General features: G+C 43.7%; 1 protein-coding gene and 1 long non-coding RNA gene across 4 annotated transcripts in view; one reads left to right on the forward strand and one right to left on the reverse strand.

Annotated features, from left to right (window-relative positions):
- The window catches only part of Insr (insulin receptor), a 144487-nt gene that overhangs the window by 50929 nt on the left and 68401 nt on the right, over positions 1-25157 (reverse strand). For all 3 annotated transcript variants that reach the window (XM_050127343.1, XM_050127342.1, XM_050127341.1), the window contains exons 3-4: positions 8851-9172; positions 765-913 (exon numbers count right to left, since the gene is read on the reverse strand). In XM_050127343.1, the coding sequence (XP_049983300.1) occupies positions 765-913; positions 8851-9172 (471 nt within the window). The remainder of the gene's footprint in view (positions 1-764; positions 914-8850; positions 9173-25157) is intronic.
- LOC126491594 (uncharacterized) lies at positions 12300-13598 on the forward strand. The gene is made up of 3 exons (XR_007589424.1): positions 12300-12379; positions 12907-12980; positions 13214-13598. It is a non-coding gene; the product is annotated as an uncharacterized lncRNA (long non-coding RNA).

Here is a 25157-nt window from a genome sequence, read left to right on the forward strand (position 1 = left end):
CCTACAGCCCTATCCATACTAAAGTTCTTCTAGCCTGGAGGCTTTTTCTTTATTTATTTCTTTGACATGGGGTCTCATGTAGCCTAGGCTGGCTTCAGACTCACACTGTAGCTAAGAGGAGTTTGAACTACTCCTACCTGAGTACTGGAATAACAAGTGTGAGCCAGCAGACTCAGTGCAGATTGGTAAGAATACAGATTCCTAGGGCTGTACAGATGGCCCAGCAGTACTTAAGAGAATCTGCTGCTCCTGCAGAGAACCTGGGTTCAGTACCCAGCACCCACACGGCAGTTCACAACCATCTGTAACTACAGTGCCCACTTCTGGCTTTTGAGGAAACCACACACACACACACACATAGTACATACATGGAAAGAAAACACTCAAACACAAAAAATACAAAGAATAGATTCCTGATGCAGATTGGAAAACAAGAATCCCTGGAAAACATAGAGCCAGGAACTCTTCGTTTCAGATGTTAAGGCAACTCCTGCTATGAGTCTCCTACTTAGAGGCCGCTGAGGGATGTATCACTTGGTTTGCTTGTTGTTTTGTTTCTTTGGATAGGATTGTGTTACCCAGGCTGGTCTGAACTTTCTAGATTCAAGCAATCCTCCTGCCTCAGCCTCCTGAGAAGCTGAGACCACAGGACCCAAGTGAATAAGGCCATGAAAGTTGAGAGGGGAAAGTGTGGAATACCCTGGGCTCTGTACTTCCCTGCTCACAGTATACAGTAAGTGGGGGACCCTCCTAGGAGTACTCACTGCCTCCTCGAATGTTGATGATCAGGCTGCCATTGATCACAGTGCAGCCTCGGAGCTCCTGGGCAGATGTCACAGAGTCAATGGTCTTCTCGCCGTCGAGGATTTGGCAGACCTTAGGGCAGGGTCCCAGACACGGGGTGCACATTAAGCTGAGAATGGAGCAGACAAAGAGAAACAGATCAATCGGGTGCATAGGGTCCCTTCACCCACTGTGTGGAATACAGCACAAAATGACTACCAGTTATAGAATATTTGTTTACACTGTAAAGATGGAGCTTTGCCAAGGTGCCTTCTGATTGGTTTAATAAAGAGCTGAATGGCCAATAGGTAGGCAGGAGAGGTTAGGCGAGACTTCCAGAGACATAGAGGACTCTGAGAAGATAGAATGTATATTAGTATAAATGGATTAGTTTAAGTAATAAGAGCTTCTTATGAACAAGCCTAAGCTACAGGCTGAGCCTTCATAATTAATAAGGAGTCTCACATTATTTGGGAGCTATCTGGTGGGACAGAAAGACTCATTACAACCAGCTGCATGAAATGGTAATGAATAACATATAAAAGCAGACCTATTAGAACTAGTGGTTCTCAACTTTCAAAACGTTGTGACCTTTAATACACTTCCTCATTTGTGGTGACCCACAACCATAAAATTATTTCATTGCTACTTCTTAACTGTAATTTTACTACTGTTATAAATCATAATATAAATATCTAACATGCAGGATATCTGATACGTGACACCACCTCCTAAAGGTCATGACCCATAGGTTGAGAAACACTGCTGTATTAGAATAAGACCTGAGTTTTCAATAAAGATTCTGAAGCCCAGAGGGGCCTAGACAGATGTTCTACAGATTCTAAAAGAACACAGAATACTATACCCAGGAAAACTATCAATCACCAGGGATGGAAAAAGAAGAACATTCCAAGATCAAACTAAAGTTAACCAGTATTATCTATAAATCCAGCTCTTCAAGCACTCAAGCACTAGAAAGAATATGTCAACCTAAATAGACTAACAACAACCAAGAAAACACAAGGAATTATTATCAAATAGGGTAGACACATTATAACAACAAAAGAGTAGGGATCAAGAAACACTGATCATTCATAATTCTCAATGTAGATGACCTCAATTATCCAATAAAAAGACAAACACTAACAGAATGGATATGAAAACAGGATCCATTCTTCAGCTGCATCCAAGAAACACAACTCAACATCAAGGACAGACATCGCCTCAGGATAAAAGGATGGAAAAAGAGTCTAAGCAAATGGACCTAAGAAGCCAGTGTAGCTATTTTAATATCAGACAAAACAGACTTCAAACCAAAATTAATTAGAAGAGATACGGGGCAACACTACCTACTCATCACAGAAAATCCATCAAAAGGACATTGCAATTCTTAATATCTATGAACCAAACACAAGGGCACCCAAGTTCCTAAAGAAACACTACTACAGCTTAAATCACACATGGCCCCTCACACAGTGACAGTAGGACACTGCAGTGCCCTCCTCACAAACAGGTCGTCCAGACAAAAGTGACAGAGAAATGCTGGAGCTAACTCATGTCAGAAACCAAACAGACCTAACATATTTACAAAACACTCTGCCGAAACCCAAAAGAATACACCTTCTTCCCAGGAACTTGTGGAACTTTCTCCAAATTGACAACACACTCAGACACAAAGAAAGACCAACAAACACACAACAAACCCAAACTAACACCTGTATCCTATCAGACTACCATGGATTAAAGCTGGATATCAACAACAGAAACAACATAAAGCTACAAAGTCATGGAAACTGAACAACTCTCTACTGAATGAAAAATGAGTCAAGATAGAAATTTGGAATTAAATTGAAAACTATAGAATTAAGTAAAAGTGAAAACACATCATACACAAACTTACACAACACAATAAAGGCAGTTCTAAGAGACAAATTCATAGCTTTAAGTTCCATTTTTTTAAAAAAAATGAAATTACAACATAAAAAATGAAGAGATCTCAAACTTAACAGTATACCTGAAAGAACTAGAATAAAGAGAAAAAAGTCACAACCCAAAGGAGTAAACAGCAAGAAATAATCAACTCAGGGCTAAAATGAATAAAACAGAGAAAAAACAAAACCAAAAATTAGGAAGAATCAATGAAACAAAGAGTTGGTTCTCTGAGAAAATCAGTAAGGTTGCAACCTTTAGAAAAATTCACAAAAAAAAAGGCATAGTAAGAAGATCTAATTAACAGACTTAGAGACAAGATATACATAACTACAGACACCAAGGAAATCCAAAGAATCATAAGTATATACTTTAAAAACCTGTACTCCGAATTAGAAAATAAAAAATAAAAAAGCCCAGGGCCAGCTGGCTTTAACACAGAATTCTATCAGACTTTCAAAGAAACAGAAGGAACGTTGCCCAGTTCTTTTTATAAGCCCAATTATTCTGATACTTAAACCACATAAAGACCCAACAAAGAAAGAGAACTACAGACCAACTTTCCTTATGAACATAGATGCAAATATTCTCAATATAATACTTGCAAACTGAATCTAAGAACAACAACAACAACAAAAAAGATCATCCACCCAATGAAGTAGGATTCATCCCACAGATTCATAAAGAGATCAACATTCTTAAATCAATTAATGTAATCCACCATGCAAACAAACTGAAAGGAAAAAATTAGATGAAGAAAAGGCCTTTGACAAAATCCAAACCCCTTCATGATAAAAGATCTGGAGAAATTAGGGATACAAGGCACATACCTCAAAATAATAACAAGCCGCCTGTCAACATCAACTTAAATGGAAGGAAACTCAAAGCAATTCCACTAAAACCAGGAAAAAGACAAGGCTGTCCACTCTCTCCATACCATATAGTATTTGAAATCTTAGCTAGAGCAATAAGACAACTAAAAAAGATCCAAGGGGATATAGATTCCAAAGGAAGAATCAAAGTATTTTTATTTACAGATGAAATGATAGTATACTTTTGTGACCCTAAGAATTCTACAGGGAACTCCTACAGCTGTCAAACACTTAGCCTTCCTATATACAAATGACAGACTGAAAAAGAAATCAGAGAAGCAATACCTTTCACAATAACCTACAAATAAATAAATGAAATATATTGTTGTAGCTCTAACCAAGCAAGTGGAAAACATGTATAATAAAAACTTTAAGGCACTGAGGGAAAAAATGAAGATTATATTAGAAAATGGAAAGATCGCCCATGCTCATGGATCAGCAAAATTAATAGAGTAAAAAAATAGCCATCCTACCAAACGCAATCTACAGATTGAACGCAATCCCCATCAAGATCCCAACACAATTCTTCACAGAAGTTGAAAGAACAATTTTCAGATTCATATGGAAACATACACACACAAAAACAGAATATTTAAATAATCCTGAATAATAAAAGAATTGCAGGACTACAAATTGTACTACAGATCTACAGTAATAAAAACACCATGGTATGAGCATAAAAAACAAACATGGTGATCAATGGAACTGAACCGAAGATCCAAACATAAATCCAGCAAACACATGGACACCTGATTTTTGACAAAGAAGCCACACATATATACTGGGGAAAAGACAACATCTTCAACAAATGGTACTGGTCAGACCGGAGGCTGCATGGAGAAAAATATGAGACAGCTCATACTTATCACCCTGAACAAAACTCAAATCCAAATAGATCAACAACCTCAATACACGGCCAGATACATGAATCTGATAGAAGAGAAAGTGGAATAGCCCTGAACTCATTGACACCGGAAAATACTTTCTGAAAAGAACACTGATAGAACAGGCACTATGGTTAACAATTAATAAATGAGATCTCATGAAACTGAAAAGCTTCTATAAGGCAAAGGTCACTGTCATTCAGACAAAGCAGCAGCCTACAGAATGGGGAAAAATTTTAGCAACCACACATCTGATAGAGAGCCAATACCCAATATATATTAAATAAATAAAATCATAAAATTCTCAGATAAATGAGTGGGACTAGGAAAAGGAATCATCCTGAGTGAGGTAGCACAGACCCAGAAAGGCAAATAAGGTATGCATTCACATAGAAAAAGATGCTAACTGTTAGGCCTTGGATAGGCAAGCTACTATAACCACAAAAGTTAGATGTAGAGAAGTAACTAGGGAGCAGGGAAGGATATCTCAAGGAAGGGGACATGGAATATATAATTATGAATGGAGGGAGGAAATCGGGGATGGAGAGAGACCGGAAGAGGAGGATTCAGGGAGAGGAGGAGAAGAAGGAAGTAAGGGAGGGAATACAGAGAGGAACAGCTAACACTAAGAAACACTGAGGGAGCCATATGGAAACCAACTACAGTAGAAGCTTCCTAAAATATATACATACGTAAAAGAAATCTAATGGGAAGACAATGCCTCAACCAGACATTTCTAGCTACCAAGTAAAACCTCAGGACCAAGAATCCATTACACCCAATCAAGTAGTTAGACACAGAAAGGAGACCCCCAAGAAATCCCCACATAACTCAGGCTATTGCCAATAAGGCTACTGGTGGCTCGCCACAAACTGATGGTAAGGCCCTATTACTGAAGACAACCGCAACATGTCTCATTGATCATGAGAAGTCGAGCTGATGCTTATGTAGAGCCTTTCTTTATCTTGCTAACTAATGTTCACAGTATTGGAAGGTCCTCTGCATGCCACCAACCCGAACAAACCCTTCCATCTATGATGACCTGACTTCATGATACCAGGTGCAATAGTGGCATAAAATTGTAACCAACTACTATCTGGTTAGATTTAAGGCCCATTCCATGAGATGAAACCCATGCCTGATACTGTTTAGGGGTCCAAGAACCTGAGAATAGCTAGGCCATGGACCTAGGGGAAAACCAAACACTATTGAGCCAGGCAGTGGTGGCACATACCTTTAATCCCAGCACTTGGGAGGCAGAGGTAGGCAGATCTCTGTGTGTTCGAGACAGTCTCGACTATAAAGAGTCTCGACTATAAAGCGAGTTTCAGGATAGCAAAAGATGAACAAAGAAACCTTGTCTCAAAAAAGAAAAGAAGGAAGAGAGGGAGGGAGGGGGATAGGGAGGGAGGGAAGTGGAGGGGGGAGAGAGAGAGAAAGAAAGAAAGAAAGAAAGAAAGAAAGAAAGAAAGAAAGGAAGGAAGGAAGGAAGGAAGGAAGGAAGGAAGGAAGGAAGGAAGGAAGGGAAAAGTTAGCAATAAAATAACTCCTGAAGACATTCTGCCATACTCTTAGATCAGTATCTCAGTCAATCAACATCAAGAAGCTTTCTCCTGCAGGAATTGGGAACAAATATAGAAATATGTCTTTTTCTTCTTTTGAATGTATATGTATGTGTACTATGTATGTATGTATGTATGTATCTATGTGTGAAAGCCCACAGCTGATGCTAGATGTCTTCCTCAATTGTTAGCTATCATATATGTGTGTGTATGTATATACAGATAGATGGATAGGTAGATAGATAGATAGATAGATAGATAGATAGATAGATAGATAGATAGACAGACAGACAGACAGATACGTGGATGATGGATAGATGATAGATAGATAGATAGATAGATAGATAGATAGATAGATAGATAGACAGACAGATAGATAGAGTTTTCTTCTTCTTCTGTGGGAACTAAGGGTTCAAGCCTAGGATGTCAGGCTTGGTTGCAAGCACCCTTACCTGTTGAACCACCTCACCAGCCCTCCATCTTACATACTGAGTTAGGATCCTTCACTTAATTCAGTAGATGGCCAACTTGCTCTGGGGATCTCTGTCTCTACTTTCCAAGGCTGGGATTACAGGTAGGTCATCACACAGCCAGGCAGTTACATGGGTCCTTGGAATCCAAATCCTGCTTTATCTGGTGGGTCATCTCTCCAGTCCTAAAGTCAATGTCTTTTAAACAAAAGTCTTGACAGAAACCACCAGTCCCTAAATCATTCTTGAAAAACTGAAATGGATAAACAGAACAATGTTTCTTTCTCCAATCTTCCTGTTGAACCTCCTCCCACCCTCAAAATGAAAAAAATAAAATAAAAAATAAAGTTCCATTCAACACAGAGACTGATTTATAGAGGTCTATTTGGGCCAACAATACTTGTTGTTTCATTTCTTTGGATTTTTTTTTCAATTTATTTAATAAAAAATGAGCAAAACAAAACATATTGTACTTTTAGGTTTCATAAACACTAAAAAAAATTCACAGGAGCTAAAATAAAAATTGTTTTCCTTCTTACCCTTTCCACCCAGGGAAATAAAATTTCCCACCAAAATCAAAACACTCTTTTGCTCGCTCACTTGGCCAGCGCCCAAGTCTGAGAGGAAGAATTTTGACGTCAGCAGGTCAGCTCAAGGCCTTGCAATGTGCGTCTGTTTCTGATTTGGTTTTCTGTTCTTTGCTGGACATCCCCCACCCCACCTCCCTTCTTTTAAACCCAAACACCAAAAACACAAAAGAGATTTAAAACAATAACTTGGTGAAAGTCCCAGACACTAAAATATCTCATCCACAAAGTTGAAGCCTTAAACAAAGCATCTGGGTGTATATAGGAAGCCTGACTCATCACCAAGGAGAGAAGTCCTGTTTCTCACCCAGGTGGTAGGAAATGGCTTGATGGTGCTGATCTTGGAAGGACAGTCAAGCTCTGGGAACAGTGTAGGCGTAAGGCTCCCCCTCCCTAAGACAGAGTGTTCCCAGGTTGTGTTGGGGTCAAGTGGGGTAGGATATGGACAACATAGCTACCTTTCTGGTATAACAGTTATTCGCTGAGCCAGGAAGGAGGGTGCGGGTGAAATGAAAGAACCCCATCTTCTGAGTGCTTACACGGCATGAAGAGGAGCATTTCCTTCTCATCAAGCCCATGACCAAACCCCAGGACACAGTATTAAAGAAAATAAAACAAACAAACAAACAAAAAACACTACTGAGAGCTGGTAGATCACTCAGTTGGCAAAATACCTGCTGTGCAAGCATGAGGATGTAGGTTTGCTTTCCCAGCACCCAGAAGAGCCAGGACGGAAGTCACGCCTATAATGCCAGCACTGGAAAGGCAGACACAGGAGTATTCCAAGCTCTAGAGCCAGTGAGAGACCTTTTCTTAAAAGGAAAGCTAAAGTTGGATTAAATTAAAATCAAAGTGGGAGCTGGAGACATGGCTCAGTGGTCCAGAGAACTTGCTGCTCTTGAGGTCCTGAGTTCAATTCGGAGGGCTGCAGTCACCTGTAACTTCAGCTCAAAGATAACTGATGCCCTCTACCAGCCTCCCCAGACACCTCCATGTGCATACAGACACTACACATACGCACATATACATGAATAAAAGTAAAATATTTAAAAACAACTAAGAAGGAGGACAGTAACTGAAGAAAACATCCAACATCAACCACCGATCCACACACAAACAAGCATGCACACGTGTACACACACATGTACCCATTTGCACATATGCCTGTCCACACACATGAACACATACACACATATACATACACATGCCCACCTGCACACAATGCCAACACACATGAACACAAACACATACATGTGCACATGCCTTCCTGCACACCCAGGTTCCTACATGTGTGCACTCTTGTACACATGTATGCATGCTTGCACATATCCATCTGCACATGCACATGTACACACACATGAACACATACACACACATACAGAATTTAAGATATAAGTGGTGGTAACTGCATTCTTAGCCAGCGCACTCTGGTTTAGCACGGTTGGAACTGATAAGGCTTCATCATCAGTTCTAAACAGCAGTTAACAGCGTTCTGTGGTTTTCTTGAAGGTGGTATATGTTTCTTTTTTTTAGACAGGGTTCTAAATAGCTGGCCTTGAACTCACTATATAGCCAAGGATGACCCTGAACATCTGCTCCTCCTGCCTCTACCTCCCAAATGCTAGGATCACTGATGTGTACCTCCAGGCCTGATAAATTCGATGCTGAGGATGCATCCTAGCCAAAGAGCCCTCTTTTAACAGCTTTAACTACATCGATAGCTTCCATCCAGCTACTCCCCTGGACCCATGCACAGGACTCACTTGCTGGAATTCATTGTATAGCCAGAAGGACACTCCGGGATGCACTTGTTGTTGTGAATGACGTATTGGTGACAGCCGGGCTTCCTAGAGTTTCTGCATTTGTAGTGAAGGTCTTGGCAGAAGCTGAAGTTCACACAGCGCCAATCCTGGAAGTGGTAGTAAGGGGGCGGGCAGGTCTCCACACAGCGACCATCCAGGTAGAAGTTGCGACAGGCCACACACTTGGTGGGGTCATCGGGTTCCGAACAGTTGCCTAGGCACTCCTTGTGGCAGCACAGGCCTTCAGCTGTGCAGCCATGTGACTTACAGATGGTCGGACAAACTAGAGACAAGAAGAAAAATAAAACAGCTGGTCAAGGACTCTGTCCAAGTTCTGCCTGCAAAAACTGCCAAACAAAATAATAACAATAACAGCCACACTTAAACAGCACTTGGCACGTGCCTGACTGGTCTGTGAAAAATGACAGTAGCCCCCAAAGCAACTCCGTACTTGGCAAAAGTTAAACAATCACCTGAGCGAGGGGAAGGCAAGAGGCCTAATACACAGCATTTGCCAGTTACTATTACTAACTACCACCAACTTCGGGCTACTGAGAGGAAATCAAGGAACCAAGTCCTTGACAAGAGACACAATGTAACACACCGTTAAATAAAGCTTCCTATAACCATACAGTCTATGTCTATGATAGATACAGTAGTAGACAATAACTTCTCAAGGGCACACACTTTTTTAACATTATGACGAGGACAAGAGAGATAGCTCAACAGTTGCCAGCACTTGTTGATCTTGCAAAGGACTTGAGTTCAGTTCCCAGCACCTACAACAAGCGGGTGGTTCACTGTAACTCCAGGGGAGCTGACGCCCTCTTCTGGGCTCAAGAGGCAACTGCTCATGTTGCATATGCACACACTTAAGTAAAAAGAAAATACTTTCTGAAAATGCCATATGATAGCGAAAAAGTGGTGGGGTCCATCATTTGTTTTACATGTGATTTGTTTTAACTGTAGGTTTGCAAAATTTCATTTACTAACTTAATTACTTACCTATTTATTTATATATTGCATTGTTGGGGATAGAGCTCCCAACTTGCAACTATCAGGCCACATACAAGCAAGACTATCCAATTTAATTCTCTAGCATGACAGAAATATGAGCTGTCCAAAAGGTAATCTCCTGCAGCCTGTGCTATAGCTAATGAACAGACAAAGCAAAAACAAATTTTAATAACCTAAAAGCTTCCATCAGTGGCTGAGGGTGTGGCTCAGTGGTAGAGTGCCTGCCTAGTGAACAGAATACTGGCTGTGATGCCAGCATCACAGAAACCTGGGCATGGTGGTGCACCTCTGTCATCCCAGAACTCAAGAGGTGGAGACAGGAAAATCTCGAGTTTGATATTTAAGATGGAATATCAAAGAAACACCTGATGTCACCCTCGGGCCTCCACAAGCACATACAAACAAACAGATACATACATACATACCACATATACATACATATGCCATTTTTAACAAATTAATTAATAAACAATAAAAGCATGTATTTGGCTGTGCAGCATCCCCACCAGCCATTCACACATAAACCAACACTCTGTCCCTGCTCATGCTTCTCACAGCCCCTCCTTGGCACCAAACCCACCTGCCTGCTTTCTGTCTCGGCAGAGACTGTGTATGAGTGTAATCCTTTATTTTTCAAATTTATCCACATGGTAGCATATGTCAGCAGTTCCCTCTTCCTTTTTAGGGCTGATATTATCTTCACTGATCCAATCATTTAACAGTGGCCACAGAGACAGCCTTTACCATCGAGATATTACAAACCATGCTTCTATGGATATGGTGTACAAATATCTCTTTTGGTCCCATTTTCAATTCTCCCATGTATATACCCAGAAGTGGTATAATTAAAGGTGTGTTGATTACACTCCCTGAGCATGAGAAGAGGATGCTGGGTGTTCCGCTTCATCACTCTCATTCCCTTGAGACAGAGTCTCTCACTGAACCTAGAGCTGGGCTGGCAATCAGTACGCTCAGGAACATACATGACTATTCCCTGCTCTTTACATAGATGTTGGGGACTTGAGCTCAATTCTCCATGCTTACATATTAAAAACTCTTACTCGGCCTCCTCCCTAGGCCCAACTATGTTAATTCTATTAATTTTTCTAATGAGCCGCCATGCTGTTTTTATTCAGCCACTGAACCACGTTACAATCCCTTCACAAAAACTATGATTTCGCCGGAGGAGCCAAGTTTTTATGTTTCAGTTCAATGCACTACAACTTCAACTGTAATTACGACAGCCAACTCTCAACTCTTCTTTGGGGCAGAACAGATTTGGAGACTAAACATCTTGTCGGGGGAGGCTAAGGAAATGGCCATCCACCTTGAGGAAATGACCTAGAGCTCACCAATGAGACTATGCTAGCTGGCCAGCAAGCCCCACAGACCCTCCCTCCCCACACCAGCAGAGTCTAAGTCTCCATGCACACTTGGCAAGCCTACTACGAAGCCACATCCTGTTGCAGTCTACCCTCCTTTCCTTATGGGCACCAACAACAAACATAAGTGTAATTCTGCCATGGTCCAACTTGGACAGCCAAGGAGTTTATTGGACATATGTACAGAGCACAGGAGCTTGGGGGGCCCCAAAGCAGCAACATCACAGGAAAGCCTCATCCCAGCATGGACGATGATGTCTTCAGGACTGCACAGATAGAGTTCTCCCCTCCATCCTCTATACACCCTAGCACGAAGACCATGAGTTCATGGGCATATACATCTGACTGGGAGGTACAGGAGAGAGCAGCTAGAATGTTAGGGTGGGGGTAATCCAGTGATCCACACATGAGAGAATATCTTATCAACAATTTGCAGGTCTGACTGGGGGCTGAAGCAAGGGGGCGGGGGAGGTGGAAGAAACAGTTTATTGTAGGTAGTCACAGCTACTCTAATGAAGTTGACCTGTTAAGCTCAGAGGACAGCACCCTGAAACACCTCCCCCAGTCCCTTCCCAGCTATTATGAGTCCAGAAATACAGAAGGCAAAGCCAAGCAGGGCCAACTGTGCCAACATTATCATCATTAGTCCGGCTCTGTCTAGGGAGATCTGAGGGCTGAAATTCAATTGGAGGAAGCAATAATTCAAGCAGGAGATTATCTTAGGCTCACAAAGACATGGACTCTCCCATACAACACACATAAGAGCAGGAAGAAGCCCATTTCCTGGGCCAGGGCTGCAGCTGAGGGTCAGCCTTTTTCATTCACAAGAAGCTTCATCAAAGCCCTAATAAACACTTCCCAAACACATAAGCTCTGCAGCCCACACAATACTAAAAGCGGCCAATGGTTGCAAACAAAGCCAGGGGCAGACAGCCAGGCACTTCAATCTTGCACTTTGCACTGCAGGATTCCATTTATAGGACATCCGGGAAGAGGGAAAGAAAACATCGTGACAAGGCAGGCACAGCTCACTGGCTACCAGAGTCTGGAGCTGGGGAGGATCGGGCTGTAGAGGCACCAGGGAACTGGGGGTAAGGGAGGGGCATGGTCAAATCACTCTTTCGCTTTTAAATTTTATTTATTCCTGTATATGGGGGGGGGGGTGCACCTGCAGGGACCAGAGGAAGGGATCTAGGAGCCATCTTCTTTTCTTTTACTATTTACTTGTTGAAAAATGCATACTTGCACACAGTGTATCTTGATCATACTTACCATCTAACACTCCCCAACGCCCCTCAGAACCCCTCCCTCATCATACACATCTCCTTCCCAATCTTATGGCCTCTATTTATTTATTATTTATTTATTAACCCAACAAAGGCCTATTCGTTTGAGACCTTGGAGCTAGGCTAGAAACCAGCAAGCCCCAGGGCCACTCCATAGCACTGGGGTTCCAGGATGGCATATGGCCACTGCCTGCTTTTTCTCTAAGTGCTAGGGATTACAAACGCAGATCTCACGCTTGGGCAGCAAGTGCTTTTACCCACTGAGTCATCTCTCCAGTCCTCAATCTCTATCTTGTCTCTTTCTTTTGGTGTTGGTGACTGATGAACCACAGGTTGCGCCAGAGCTGGTGGTAACCGGTGCCTGGGACAGGACTCCAGAGGGAGACATACTCTGAGAAGTTGGCAGGTCAGTACTAAGTAACAGATACAGAGTCGCGAGACACAGCAGGGTGACTACAGATAACAACAGCGGCTGTCCATTTGGAAAAGCAACAAGAAAGGAATGACTACAAAGGGGAGAAACAGATTGGGGGGGACTAATAAGCCCACCTCCATCCCAGGCCGATGGGCAGCTGATGACTGCTGGGGGTAGGGGAAGGATTCAAGTTTGGCTTTGATTGCTTTTGTTTTTGTTTTCAGGTTGTAGCCGGAAAATGCCCAGGTTCCAATGGAGAGGCCCCACGTTCATGAACATACCGGCAGCACTTAATGGACTCTGTGAATTTAAAACAGTGGATATGGAATTTGAAGGAACACATGGGGGAGGAGTCGGGGGTGAATATAACTAAACTACGTTTTAAAATGAATGAAATTCTCAAAGAATAGGTAAAAACAATTTATGAAGGAGAAAGGTTTGAGGAGAAATAGTTTGGCTTGGTCTGTTGGGTTTGGTTCCTTGCAGTGCTGAGGATGAACAGCAGGGCCCCCTACCTACTAAGCTAGTGTTTTAGCCCAAGGAGCTAAGTGTCGGACCCCAACCCACAGTAAACTGTGTGCAGGCTCCAGATCCAAAGGGACACAGAAGGGCCTGCCTGGTATCCCAGGGCTGGTAAGCTAAGGAGTGAAAGGCCTGCCTCAGCCCATATGAAAACCTGCCTCAAAAAAGTTTTATAAAGGTTCTTTTGTGAGCACTCTTTTTACTACAAACTCAGTACAAGAGCCAGAGGGTGTACCCGAAAAATAGCTGTGTTCTTCCATACACCACTTAGTAAACTGTTCTGATGTCATTCAACAAACACACATCAAACCCACAGCATGCTGAGTGTTGTCATACACATCTGAGGAAAACAAGCGGTTTTCCTCCTATTGAGCAAGGGCAGACCACAGGTGGTACAGCAATGCCACCCCTGACCTCCAGAAGAAACAAGGCCCAGCTGTGTTCTCCCATTGCTCACACCTGCTACTGCAGGACACAGGCTTGGGCTGGGGAGGGGGGAGTGAAAATCTTGTGGGCGGGGGCAGGGGAACCTATGGCTAAACTGGTAAAATTTCACTATGCAGAGTCCTGGGCTCCAAAGTGGTTGCCTGACTGCAATCTCAGCACTCTAGGGGCTAAGTCAGGAAGATCAAGGTCAACCTTGGCTACAAAGTAAGTTGGAAGCTAGCCTGGACTATATGAAAACAGAGAAAAGGAACCAGAGGAGGAGGGAGGAGGGAGGAAGAGAAACAGGGCTGGGGGAGGACGAAAAGGAGAAGAAAAGGAGGTGAGGGAAGAGAAGAGAGGGAAGAAGGAGGAGGAGAAAAAGAAAGTCTTGGAGTGCAAACCAGTAGCCAGGGTGTGCAGGTCATTTTCCTTTGCTTATTGTCAACTTGACACAAATTAGGGTTATCTGTGCAGGGGGACCTCAACTAAGAAAATCTTCCATCATCAGACTGGCCTGTGGGCAAGCCTGTGGGGCTTTTACTTAAATAAGGATTGACAGAAGGGGACACGAGGGCCTTTTTGCTCCCTATAGGGACAGACCTCTACCTAACTCCCCAAAATGATTATCCCAACTCTTCTCTCCCTAGTCTGTTACCCACCCTTAGGGGAGATGTCACTTGTACTTGATGGTCTGCTGGCCTCTAGTCTATTGGTCTCTTCATAGCAATAGAACCAATAAGACAGTGTCCATCACAACAACCGAAACCAAAGTAATAAAAAGAGTAAATTTTGTTGCATGAATTCTTTATCCTGCATGTGTCTTATGATTGCAAGATCCTCTTCTTAATGACTGCAGTCACAACTGTTTCAAATAGCTTTGCCAGTAACACTGAGACAACCCAGCACTGACCTCTGGATAGGGTGTGTTGGGAAAAGAACAGTATTTGAATGTTTTTTCTCCAAACAATAACAATTCATCTTAGAAACACTCTATAAAACAACTGCCCAGTCCAATGTTCTTCAAAAATGTCACTGTTGTACGAAGAAAAGCAAACAAACAAACAGACGCCACTAAGATGCCTCAGCCAGTACAGGTGCTTGCTGCCAAGCCTGACAACGTGAGTTCAATCCCTGAGACCCGCATAGTGGAGGACTGAACTGAGCCTGGCTCTCAAAATCATCCTCTGAACTCCATCCACGAGCTCCCCCTGGCATATTCATGCCCTCTCAACACAAACAAACAAATGTGATAAAATCATAAGTAAATAAACTGAAGAGCTGTACAGACAAAAAGACACGAAGGTGAGACTGCTACTAACTGTGAAGTGTTGTTTGGATCAGGAAGAAAAAACACTCCAACAAAGAGCACTATTGGAACAGTCGGTGAGATTTTAAACTTTTATATAGTGTGCGAAGGCGCAGGCAGAACTGCGGAGTCAGTTCTGTCCCCCATCATGTGGGCTGGGCTCGCAGACTTTTATGGCCAGCACCTTTACTGGCTGAACTACCACAACAGCTCCAAATGATGAGATTTTTCCAAGAGGATTAACATATTCTACTAGTGTTGGGTTCCTGGTTCTGGTCACTGTACTACTGTGTAAGGAATTTTTTTTTTTTTTGGTTAGGAAACCCACTGAAGAAGTAAGGAACATGATTATTGTTACAGACTCCAATGATGAAGAAAAAAAGTCTATAATACTTGCATAGGAATAGATTACAGAAATAAAAAACAGACAGGGTAAAAATATCAGTAACTGACGAACAGTAATCCAATTCCTACAACTTTTATTTAAGCCCAAAACTGCATCAGCGGACAGCAAGATGGCTCAACAGGCAGAGGCTCTCCTGCCACACCTGAGGACCCAAGTTAAGCCCTGGGATTCACATGGCAGAACAGCAAAAACCAACTTCTGCATAGCTGTCCTCCGAACTCTGACCTCTACACACATATACACACAAGGAATAAATATTTTTAACTGCATCAAAAGAACAATCCATTTGTCCAATGGAAGGTTAAATGCTACTGTAGCAGAAGACCAGCTGTGCATTGTAAATAAATAACTAGTCCACAGAAATGCAGCATTGCAACCCCCCTCCCTTTGCTTCTCAAGCTTTAAGCCCTTTGCCCTTTTCTTGACAAACTACACACGTGAAACGAAACAGGGAAACCACTATTTTAGTGTCTTCACAATACTGCACACATTAGTAACACTTTATGACATTTCTTTCCAAAGCCTGCCGCTTACACACACACACACTCCTAAACACCACTGCTTTCCAGAAATTTCCAAACAGGAACAGCTGCATCATGGGCCTGAGTGAGGGTCACAGTCGCAGTCAGGACCTCTCAGCTCTCCTGCCCTCATTGTGAATTTTAGAAACTCCTTATAGTCATGTCTTTGGTTTCCATTCCTGGGCCCCTGTTCTCTGAAGTTTGAGTCCCGCAAGTCAAATTCCTACTACTTGGAAATAAATAAATTATTTAAACCTTATTTAATAAGGTTTAAGGTGGGGCAGGATCCTGAACTTTGACAGTTTTGTGGTCAACACTAAACCCTCATTAAGCACGCGACTTTGAAACTGGAAGGCGTTCCTCTTCCGTACCAGGACAATAGGGGCAGGATAGGCGCAGGCGCGCTGGAGACAACTTTGCTTCTCTGCACAGCTCTCCAGAGGCACACGGTGCTTGTAGACGCGGCGGGGGCTGGGGAGTGTCTGTGTGCGCACCTAGAGGTTCTGAGACAACAACAACCTCAGTCCGCAACCGAGAGTATGCAAACGAAGGGTGCGGCCTGGCTACTCGGAGCCCCACCCCCCGTGAACGGCGGCGGCCGAGCGACACAAAAGCATGCAGCACTCCGGCTCCGCTGAATTCCAGGTCGGCGGATGGCGACTGCAGCGCCGCCCTCCCGCTCAGCCAATGGGCGGGCGTGCTGCGGCCTGCTGGCTCCGCCACCCGAAGTGCGCGGGGGCTCTAGCCTCCCTAGCCTCCAGCTGCGCCAGCTACCCGTGTCTGGGACGCCGCGAGAGGGCCTCTCCGAGGTGCAGGCTGCATGGGATTGGCCTGGAAAGCAAGAGGCTTTGCAAAAACCTAAAAGGGCCGAGAAACCCTGTCTCGAAAGCCCTCCCCTCCCCATAAAAAAAATAACCTAAAAGGCGACACTAGGGTTGCAGAGTGCAAGATGCATCCATCGGGTGGTGCGAGATGCTGAGCGTGTGCCCCGAGGAGATCCGGTCACCGCGTGGCACAGCCTGGGACACCCGGCCCCAGGCCTCAACTGGAGAGAGGCCCAATGAAGGGTAGCGGCTCAACGGGATCACACAGCTGGATCCCCTTTGTGGAATTGGACAGGAAAGGGGGCAAGGGTGTCGTCACATCAAGGTTTTTTTGAATTGAAGACTGCAAATTTGTACACTCCAGGCTTGTTTTCAATATCAGTACTCTAAAGAGTTAGGGAAAGTTATGCAGTTAACAGGCCCCTCAGTCGTTCATTTAGATAGGATAGATTAGATAGATAGATAGATAGATAGATAGATAGATAGATAGATAGATAGATAGATAGATAGATAGATACAGATGTAGATAGATACAGATGTAGATAGATACAGATGTAGATAGATAGATGATAGATAGATAGATAGATAGATAGATAGATATGTAGATAGATAGATAGATAGATAGATAGATAGATAGATAGATATAGATATGTAGATAGATAGATAGATAGATAGATAGATAGATAGATAGATAGATAGATAGATAGATAGATATAGATGGTAGATATGTAGATAGATAGATAGATAGATAGATAGATAGATAGATAGATAGATAGATAGATAGATATAGATATGTAGATAGATAGATAGATAGATAGATAGATAGATAGATAGATATTTGGGGGGAGGGGCACTGGGGAAATGACTCAGTTGGTAAAGTACTTCCTTGCCATGCAGCTTTGAAGAAGACGTGGCTTTAGCTCTCTAGACTGCATCAACAAAACCCTGCAGTACTAGTTTGTAATCCTAGGACTGAGGAGATGGAGATCTGGGGATCCCTAGAGCTTCCTGGCTGCCTAACCTAGCCAAATGAGTAAGCTTCAGGTTCACTGAGACTCTTGTCTCAAAAAGTAAGGTGGAGAGTGGCAAGGAAAGCAATGGACATTGACCTCTGGCCTACACACGTGGGGACACACATACCTACAGACATGCATATACTACACGCATATGTGTGTATATATCCCAAGTATGCATACATATATATTCCATATACTGTGCATAATTACTTGATATATTACTATTTTTAAAATAACCTTCCCCTTTAGATGTGAGGAAATAAAATAATAGCTACTTCATTAATGTCAGCACACCCAGAACTGAAAGTGGCCCCCTGAAGGGACTGACTTGTGGTTATCATACAATGGTTATATTTGCAATAGATTATGCAGCAAGGAAGAATGATACAAGATATGCCAAAGCATGAATCACCAGAGTCCTATGCATAGGTCAGATGATGAAAGGCAAACTTAACTACAGAAGAACAAATCCAAGGAGGAGTGGGGAGCCAAGGGGCAGAGTGAGCAGGAAGGAGGAGTCTGGTGCAGGACACCTTTGAGGGGTGGAGTTACCAGGACTTAGTATCCAGACAATGCCAGTTTCCACCTTGGGAGGGTGGTGACGTGGCTCAGCTGGTGTTTGCCTAGCAGGCAGGAGACCCTGGCTCCCATCCCTAACACCACATAAACTGGGCATTTTAATGCCAGTACTGGGGGAAGGGGTGTCAGGAGTTCAAGGTCATCCTCTGCTATTCAAGCAGTTTGAGGCCAACCTCGACTGAGACCCTGATTGGAAGAAAAAAAAAAAATGAACCTGAAAAGTTACTTCTTAAGTTACCCCAGCCTGTTCTGAAAAATCTCTCCAGCAAAGAGTTATGGACCTGTGTTTCTTTTTTAATATTTAAAAAAAAATGTTTTCCTCATGTATGTATAGAATGCACACATTCTAGGCAGCTAACAGTAGAAGTGAGGTGGGGGGGCAACAATATTGTGTGTTCATGTGTGTGAGAGGGGGAGAGAGAGAGAGAGAGAGAGAGAGAGAGAGAGAGAGAGAGAGGATGCACATTTGAGCCACCATACAAGTGTGGTGGTCAGAGGACAACTAACTTTGGGGAGTCAGTCCCCTCCTTCCACCATGTGAGTTCTGGGAAATAAACTCAGGCCATCAGGCATGGTGGCAAGCATCTTTACCTGCTGAGTCTTCTTGACAGCCCTGAATTATAATTTTAAAAGACTAAGTGGCAGTAAACTGTCTTTTATGTTTGTTTGGTTAAGCTCCTTGAAGCTTACTTTCCAGGTAAGAACACTGGCAACTGGAGGCACAGTGCAAAGCAATGTCTGTGCTTTGGGTGTGCTCTGCTTTCTTTAACAGACGACTACCTTCTCTAATACTCCCAATGTACTTTAAAATGCATACTGTTTAGTATCAGCCCCATCCATCACCATGCTCTTAATAACAGTATTATCTGAACTCCTTGTTACCTAATGTGTGTGTGTGTTGCATGTGAATATTTGAGTGTACATGCCACTGTGTACACATGTACAAGCCAGAGCAGGATGTCAGGAATCTTTGTTGTTCAATGCCTTGTAGCCTTGAGGACAGGGTCTCACTGAAAGGGAAGTTCATGTGTTCTGGCTAGGGTAGATGGATGGCTGGGGGCTCTCAGGATCCGTCTGTCTCTACCTACAGGGAGGCACATGCAGCCATACCTAACTTTTTACATATGTGCTGGGGATTTGAACTCAGGTCCTTATGCTTGTGTAGTAAGCACTCTTACGTACTGAGACATCTCCCAGCACCTTAGCTACATGATCCAGGAATCCAGGTGTTACTGGAGTCTGCCTGAGTTTTCTGATTTTCTCCTGTGTACCTACACACACACATGCCTGTGTGTATATTTGTGTAAGAGGTATACATGTGTGGGTGTAGGTACATGATGTACTTTTTAGAAGGACATGAGAGGAAACCTTAATTTCTGCTTTTTTGGCCTTTCATCTCAAATTGGCCTTAAATTTCAACAAGCAGGCCAGGCTGGCTGACTAGCAAGCTTCCATACATGTACCTCTCTCCCTCAAATCTCAGCATCCTGGGGACACAAGCTTGTAACACTCCAACTAGCTCTTTACCTTCCATATGGGTTCTCGGGACTTTTGACTCCGCTCACAAATGCTTTAGTGATCAGGCTATCCTTCCAGCCCTCATTTTCTCCTTTTAAATCTCCAACAATTTTCTCTCAGTCCCTCTTAATGCCTTGTGCCTGGGATTCCCGGCTGATCTTTCTCTACTCCTGTTAAGCCATATTTATAGGTTTTCTGTGTCACTGGAGAGTGGAGGAGATTAAATGTCACAACTTTCTAGATGAGAGAGCAAGTACCTACCACCGCTTCCAGAGGGAAGAGCAAGTGAGAATGGGGAAAGGCTCACTTAGCAAGGGGGGCTGGGGAGGGGTGACCTCAGCCATGAAGAGGTCAGCTCGTGTGATCAATGACTTTTCTAAAGTCAGTCCGTTGCCAGCTAGGGTTCCTGCAAGTCCACAGGTATCTTTTTGCAGGAGCGTCTCTGCAGCTACAAGCCAATTGGAGTTAGGGACAAGAAGCAGGACACTGCTAGACAGCGTCCTGAACTGCCACCAACACAGTGAAACTGGCCACCAGATCTCATCTCACAGTAACAAAGGTGATATAAGTTTTAGTTTAGTTCCTGATTGAATTGGTTCCCAATACTAGGAAGGCTGGGTGTGTGTGCATGTGCGTGTATCTTGTGTGTGTTATCTATGTATGTGCATATATGTGTGCACACACATGTGTGGTATATGAAATAGACAAGGCAACAAAATAGATTCCTCAGAAAACCCTAATCTTTACTTTATTTTGTTTATTTATTGTTTCTTCATTTACTTATTTTATATGTACTATATAGCGGTGCACATGTATGGGTGTAAAGGCCAGAGGTCGATGCGGGTTGGGCATAGCTACTGAAGTAGCTGCTGTACAAATATGAGGAGTGAGTTTGGAGCTCCCAAGCCCATGATAAAAATCAGAGGCAGCAATACAGCACTGAATGAGTAGAGACAGGAAAAGATGCTCCAAGGGGAGCATCTTGGCCAGCTAGCTAGCTGAATCTCAAGCTCCAGGTTCAGTGAGAGATCGTGTCAAAAAATAATGATACAATAAAGAGCCATCCAAAAAGGCGCCTGAGATCTGCCCTCTGGCCTCTGCATGCACATGCATGTAAACACACAAACGCAATACATAAACACATATACACAGAGGGGAAAAAAGGAAGAAAGAAAAAGGCAAAGGAAAGACAGGGAAACCTGTCCCTACCCTACCCTCCCAGAAAAGCCACAGTCAGATCCCTCCAAGTGTCCCTGAACTTCTGAACTCAAGGTCTAATCTCTCCATCTTCCCTTTCATCCTCCTCATATTTTTCCCCAAAGGCTCCAACCCAAAAGGGTTATCAAGCAATCTAAATAAAACAAGTATTTTTTTAAAACCCTAATATAAGGTTGTAAAATGACTTCGTTCACACTATTACCTACACTGCCCTTTACCACAGCCTGGAAATGTCTGCAAGGGCTCCCACACAGTAGCAGAACACTCAGGATTGAAAGGGAATGCCCTTTGAACATGGAATGCCCAATTTTCCTCTCAAAAATCAAGATTCAGAAAACCGCAATTTGAGAGCTATTGAGCACATTCCTCCACGAAGCCTATGATTGTGGGATACCAGGGGAATTGGGAACGTGAGCCTTGAGTGAAATCTGGGCTCAGAATTAAAATGAGCTGTTTGGTTTTGGGTTTTTTTTGTTTTTTGTTTTTTTTTTTTTTATGTAAAAGCCAAGAGAGTCTTTATTCAAGTTTGAACTTAGACTCTGCCTTGTTTTTGTTTTTTAAGGGAAGGGTATACCCGCTAATTCAGCTTACACATATGAAATGGGGGAAGGGGTTGCTGAGACTGCAAGGAAGCTGGAAATCAAGAAATTCTCCCTAAGAGAAACGAAGCTATAATCTTAAGGGAAACACAGGTCCACCCAGTTCTATCTTCCCACCCTGCCCAGAGAATGGAGAATCACAGGAAATTTGGCCCTAAATGTGGAAAAGGATATACAAGGAAGCACCCCCACCCCTTCCTACTCTTGCAGCTACAGGAAAAACACCTTCACCTCAGTGCTCTCAGATGTTTGCCCCTTGAAACCAGTTTAAGGCAAACACAATCAGTGTCTCCCTCCATGGGACCTAACCCCTTTCATGGCCAGCTCCACCTTCCCTTAAAGACTCTTGATTCTACTTGAGCTCCAACTCTTCCTTTGAAGCCTCAAGATCAAAGGTTCACCTGGGTTCTCACACTCAAAATCTGTCCCCAAGTCCCCTTCCTACCTTGGCAGTTGTTGCCCTTGGCTCTCCATCATTCACTGAGTCCCACAGGATACAGTGTTAAAATTGAATGTACCTTAGCAATGGAAGGAGAGGGAAAATCCTTGAAAATTAAGCAGTGAATACCCAAATAGAAACTTTGTTTTAGCAAAGTAGAGTCTTAATACACACAAAACACACTTGTGCAGATACGCAGCTGCAGAGAACAATTCTCAAGAGTGTAAGAAAGGACAGCAGGGGCGCTATGGGAAGAGCCAAGAAAAGCCCTGCTCACTGATGCTGGCTCCATGGAAATGGGGTGGAGGGGCAAATAAGTCTCCACCCACTCATGTAGGATCCCTGAACACCAGCGAAAGGTTCCTCCAGCCCTCTGATGCCAGTGAGCCAGTGAGCTAAAATTAGAGAACCAGGGCAGAGCCTCGTCAGGCAGAGTATTTACATCTGTGGTTAGAAGTTAAAGCCAGACGGTCATAAAGACCTGGGGAGAATCTGCTATTCCCTAAAGGATGCTGGGATATTTTGGTCAAGCATCCTAACTTCTCTAAGCCTTTCCGAAAATGGTGTGTCATTAGGCCTACCTTATGAAGTTAACCAAGGAGGAAATGGTTCTCTAAACTAGGCAAGAAGCCCTCCCCATCTCTAAGACGCCATGAACTCACAGGCCGCAATTCTCTTGTTCTATTCTGTACAGCGATGTCAGCGCTTTCCTTTGAGTAAGGTACTATGCCAGGTGTTCACCAATGCAACTTGGGTTTTTGTTGTTTTATTTCTAGACACAAGACCTCATACATCAAAAACTGACCTCCTGCCTCCACTTCCTGAATGCGGGGATAACAGGCGTGCACCACCACACGGGGTTTATGCTGAGGATGAAACCCAGTGTTTGTGTATGCTAGGCAAGCAGTCTACCCACTAAGCCACAGCCCAGTTACTTTTGATCCTCAAGACACTCATCAGCTGAACAGCACAGCACACCTCATTGATTGCCATAGCTCTGCACAGCCATTTAAAGGAGCTAAAACCAAATTTTACAATGCCTGTTTCTTCCACTAATGCCAGATGCAGAATATTGAAGATTTAAGCAATAACCATGGTTGTGGCCTTTCTTAAATTCTGTACAAGAAATGGAGCATCAATCAACTTCTGTTCCACAATCTAGAGCCGTGCGCTGGGGATGTGGCTCAGTGGATAGAGAGCTCACCTAGGTTGCACAAACCCTGGGTTCCATCCCCAGCACTACCTAAACTGGGACCGCTGGTCCATGCCTCCATGTCATCCCAGCACTGGGGAGGTGGAAACAGAAGAATCAGAAGAGTTCAAGGATATCCTCAGTCAGCTACATCGTGAAATGGAGTCCAGACTAGGCTACACAAGACCTGTCTCAAGGAAAGAAAAATTGTGCACAGAGGGTGTGCCCTCTGATAAATCTGCTGGTTTATTAAGCAATAAGCTAAATTTAGTTTGGGGGACCGATCCTCTTCTCCCTGCCAGCCCTCCTGCTCATTGTGAGTTCACTTTTAGCCTCAGCTTTCCCAAGGAACCAGTCTGTGCAATGTATTCCAGCAAACATTCTTAATGGCCCAGGGCTCTCAGCCAGGTGAGTTCCGGATTTTATTATGAGTAACAAATTAAATCGACTGGCAACAAAAGCCAACAGCCTGATCTGTTGACCCCTTGTGAACGGAAACATGGACAACTACATTTGCACAGGGTCAGGGAGGGGCAAGCAGGTGCTTTCTGTCCCACGGATGGAAAGCCTTGGAGCCAGCCATATGGAAAGTCCGAAACTGTTCTGAAAAGATCCACAAATAGCATGCTCCAGGCAAGAGACAACAGGCACTCCTTTCTAAGAGAATTTTATAGAGAGGATGGGAATAAAATCCCGCCCCCACTCTTCACTCTTCAGTTTAGCCTTGCTAATACTACTGCTGGGAAGTCCCATGTCACCAACTCAAGCTCCCAGCAGACCTGCCTGCTGTCTAAGAGGTAGCTTTACCAGCTTTGGCATGACAGACATTTTGAGCTGGCTTGTTCTCTGTGGTAGGAACCAACCTTTCCTTTGCACAATGTCTGACCGACCTACCCTGTCCTCACCTACCAGTCCTATGCCAGTAGAACCTCCGAGCTGTGATAATATGTCCCCAGACATATACAGAATCGCCCCCAGTAAGAATCTGGAGAGCAACACCCTTGAAAAGGACAGGCAGGACCATGCAAGTGAGGGGACAGAAGTGACAGAGCCACAGCTGGGACCAGGACTCAGCTGTAGAGGACCTGCCTTGTGTTGTAGTGGCTTTTCTGTTGCTGCGACAGAATACCCTAACAAAAGCAACACAGGGAAGAAAGGGTTTATTCTGATTGATGGTTCCAGAAAGCTAGAAGCCACCATAGAGGGAAATGCATGGCAAAAGGAAGGAAAGGCATGATGGCAAGAACAGGAAGCTGGCTAGTCACATTTCCATCCATGGGGGGGCGGGTTCTGCCCCCAGGATGTACTTCCTCCAGCAAGGCTACACCTAAAACTTCTCCAAATAGTGCTACCATCTGGAGACTAAGTGTTCAGATACAAAAGCCTGTAGGGGGCGTTCCTCATTCAAACCACAACACAGTATACTTGGAGCCTGGGGTACCATCCCTAGTACCACATGCATCAGGCATGGAGGTGAACATCTGTAACCCTAGGACCTGCAGGACTTGGTGAGCTCCATCCACCCCAGTGACAGGCCTCATCTCTACTAAGGTGGATGGCAGGCTGGAGAGATGGCTCAGTGGTTAAGAGAACTTGCAGGTC

The sequence above is a fragment of the Alexandromys fortis genome, unplaced genomic scaffold (assembly GCF_014885135.2).
Source record: "Alexandromys fortis isolate MF-2015 unplaced genomic scaffold, M_Fortis_MF-2015_v1.1 scaffold_271, whole genome shotgun sequence".
NCBI classification, from domain to species: domain Eukaryota; kingdom Metazoa; phylum Chordata; class Mammalia; order Rodentia; family Cricetidae; genus Alexandromys; species Alexandromys fortis.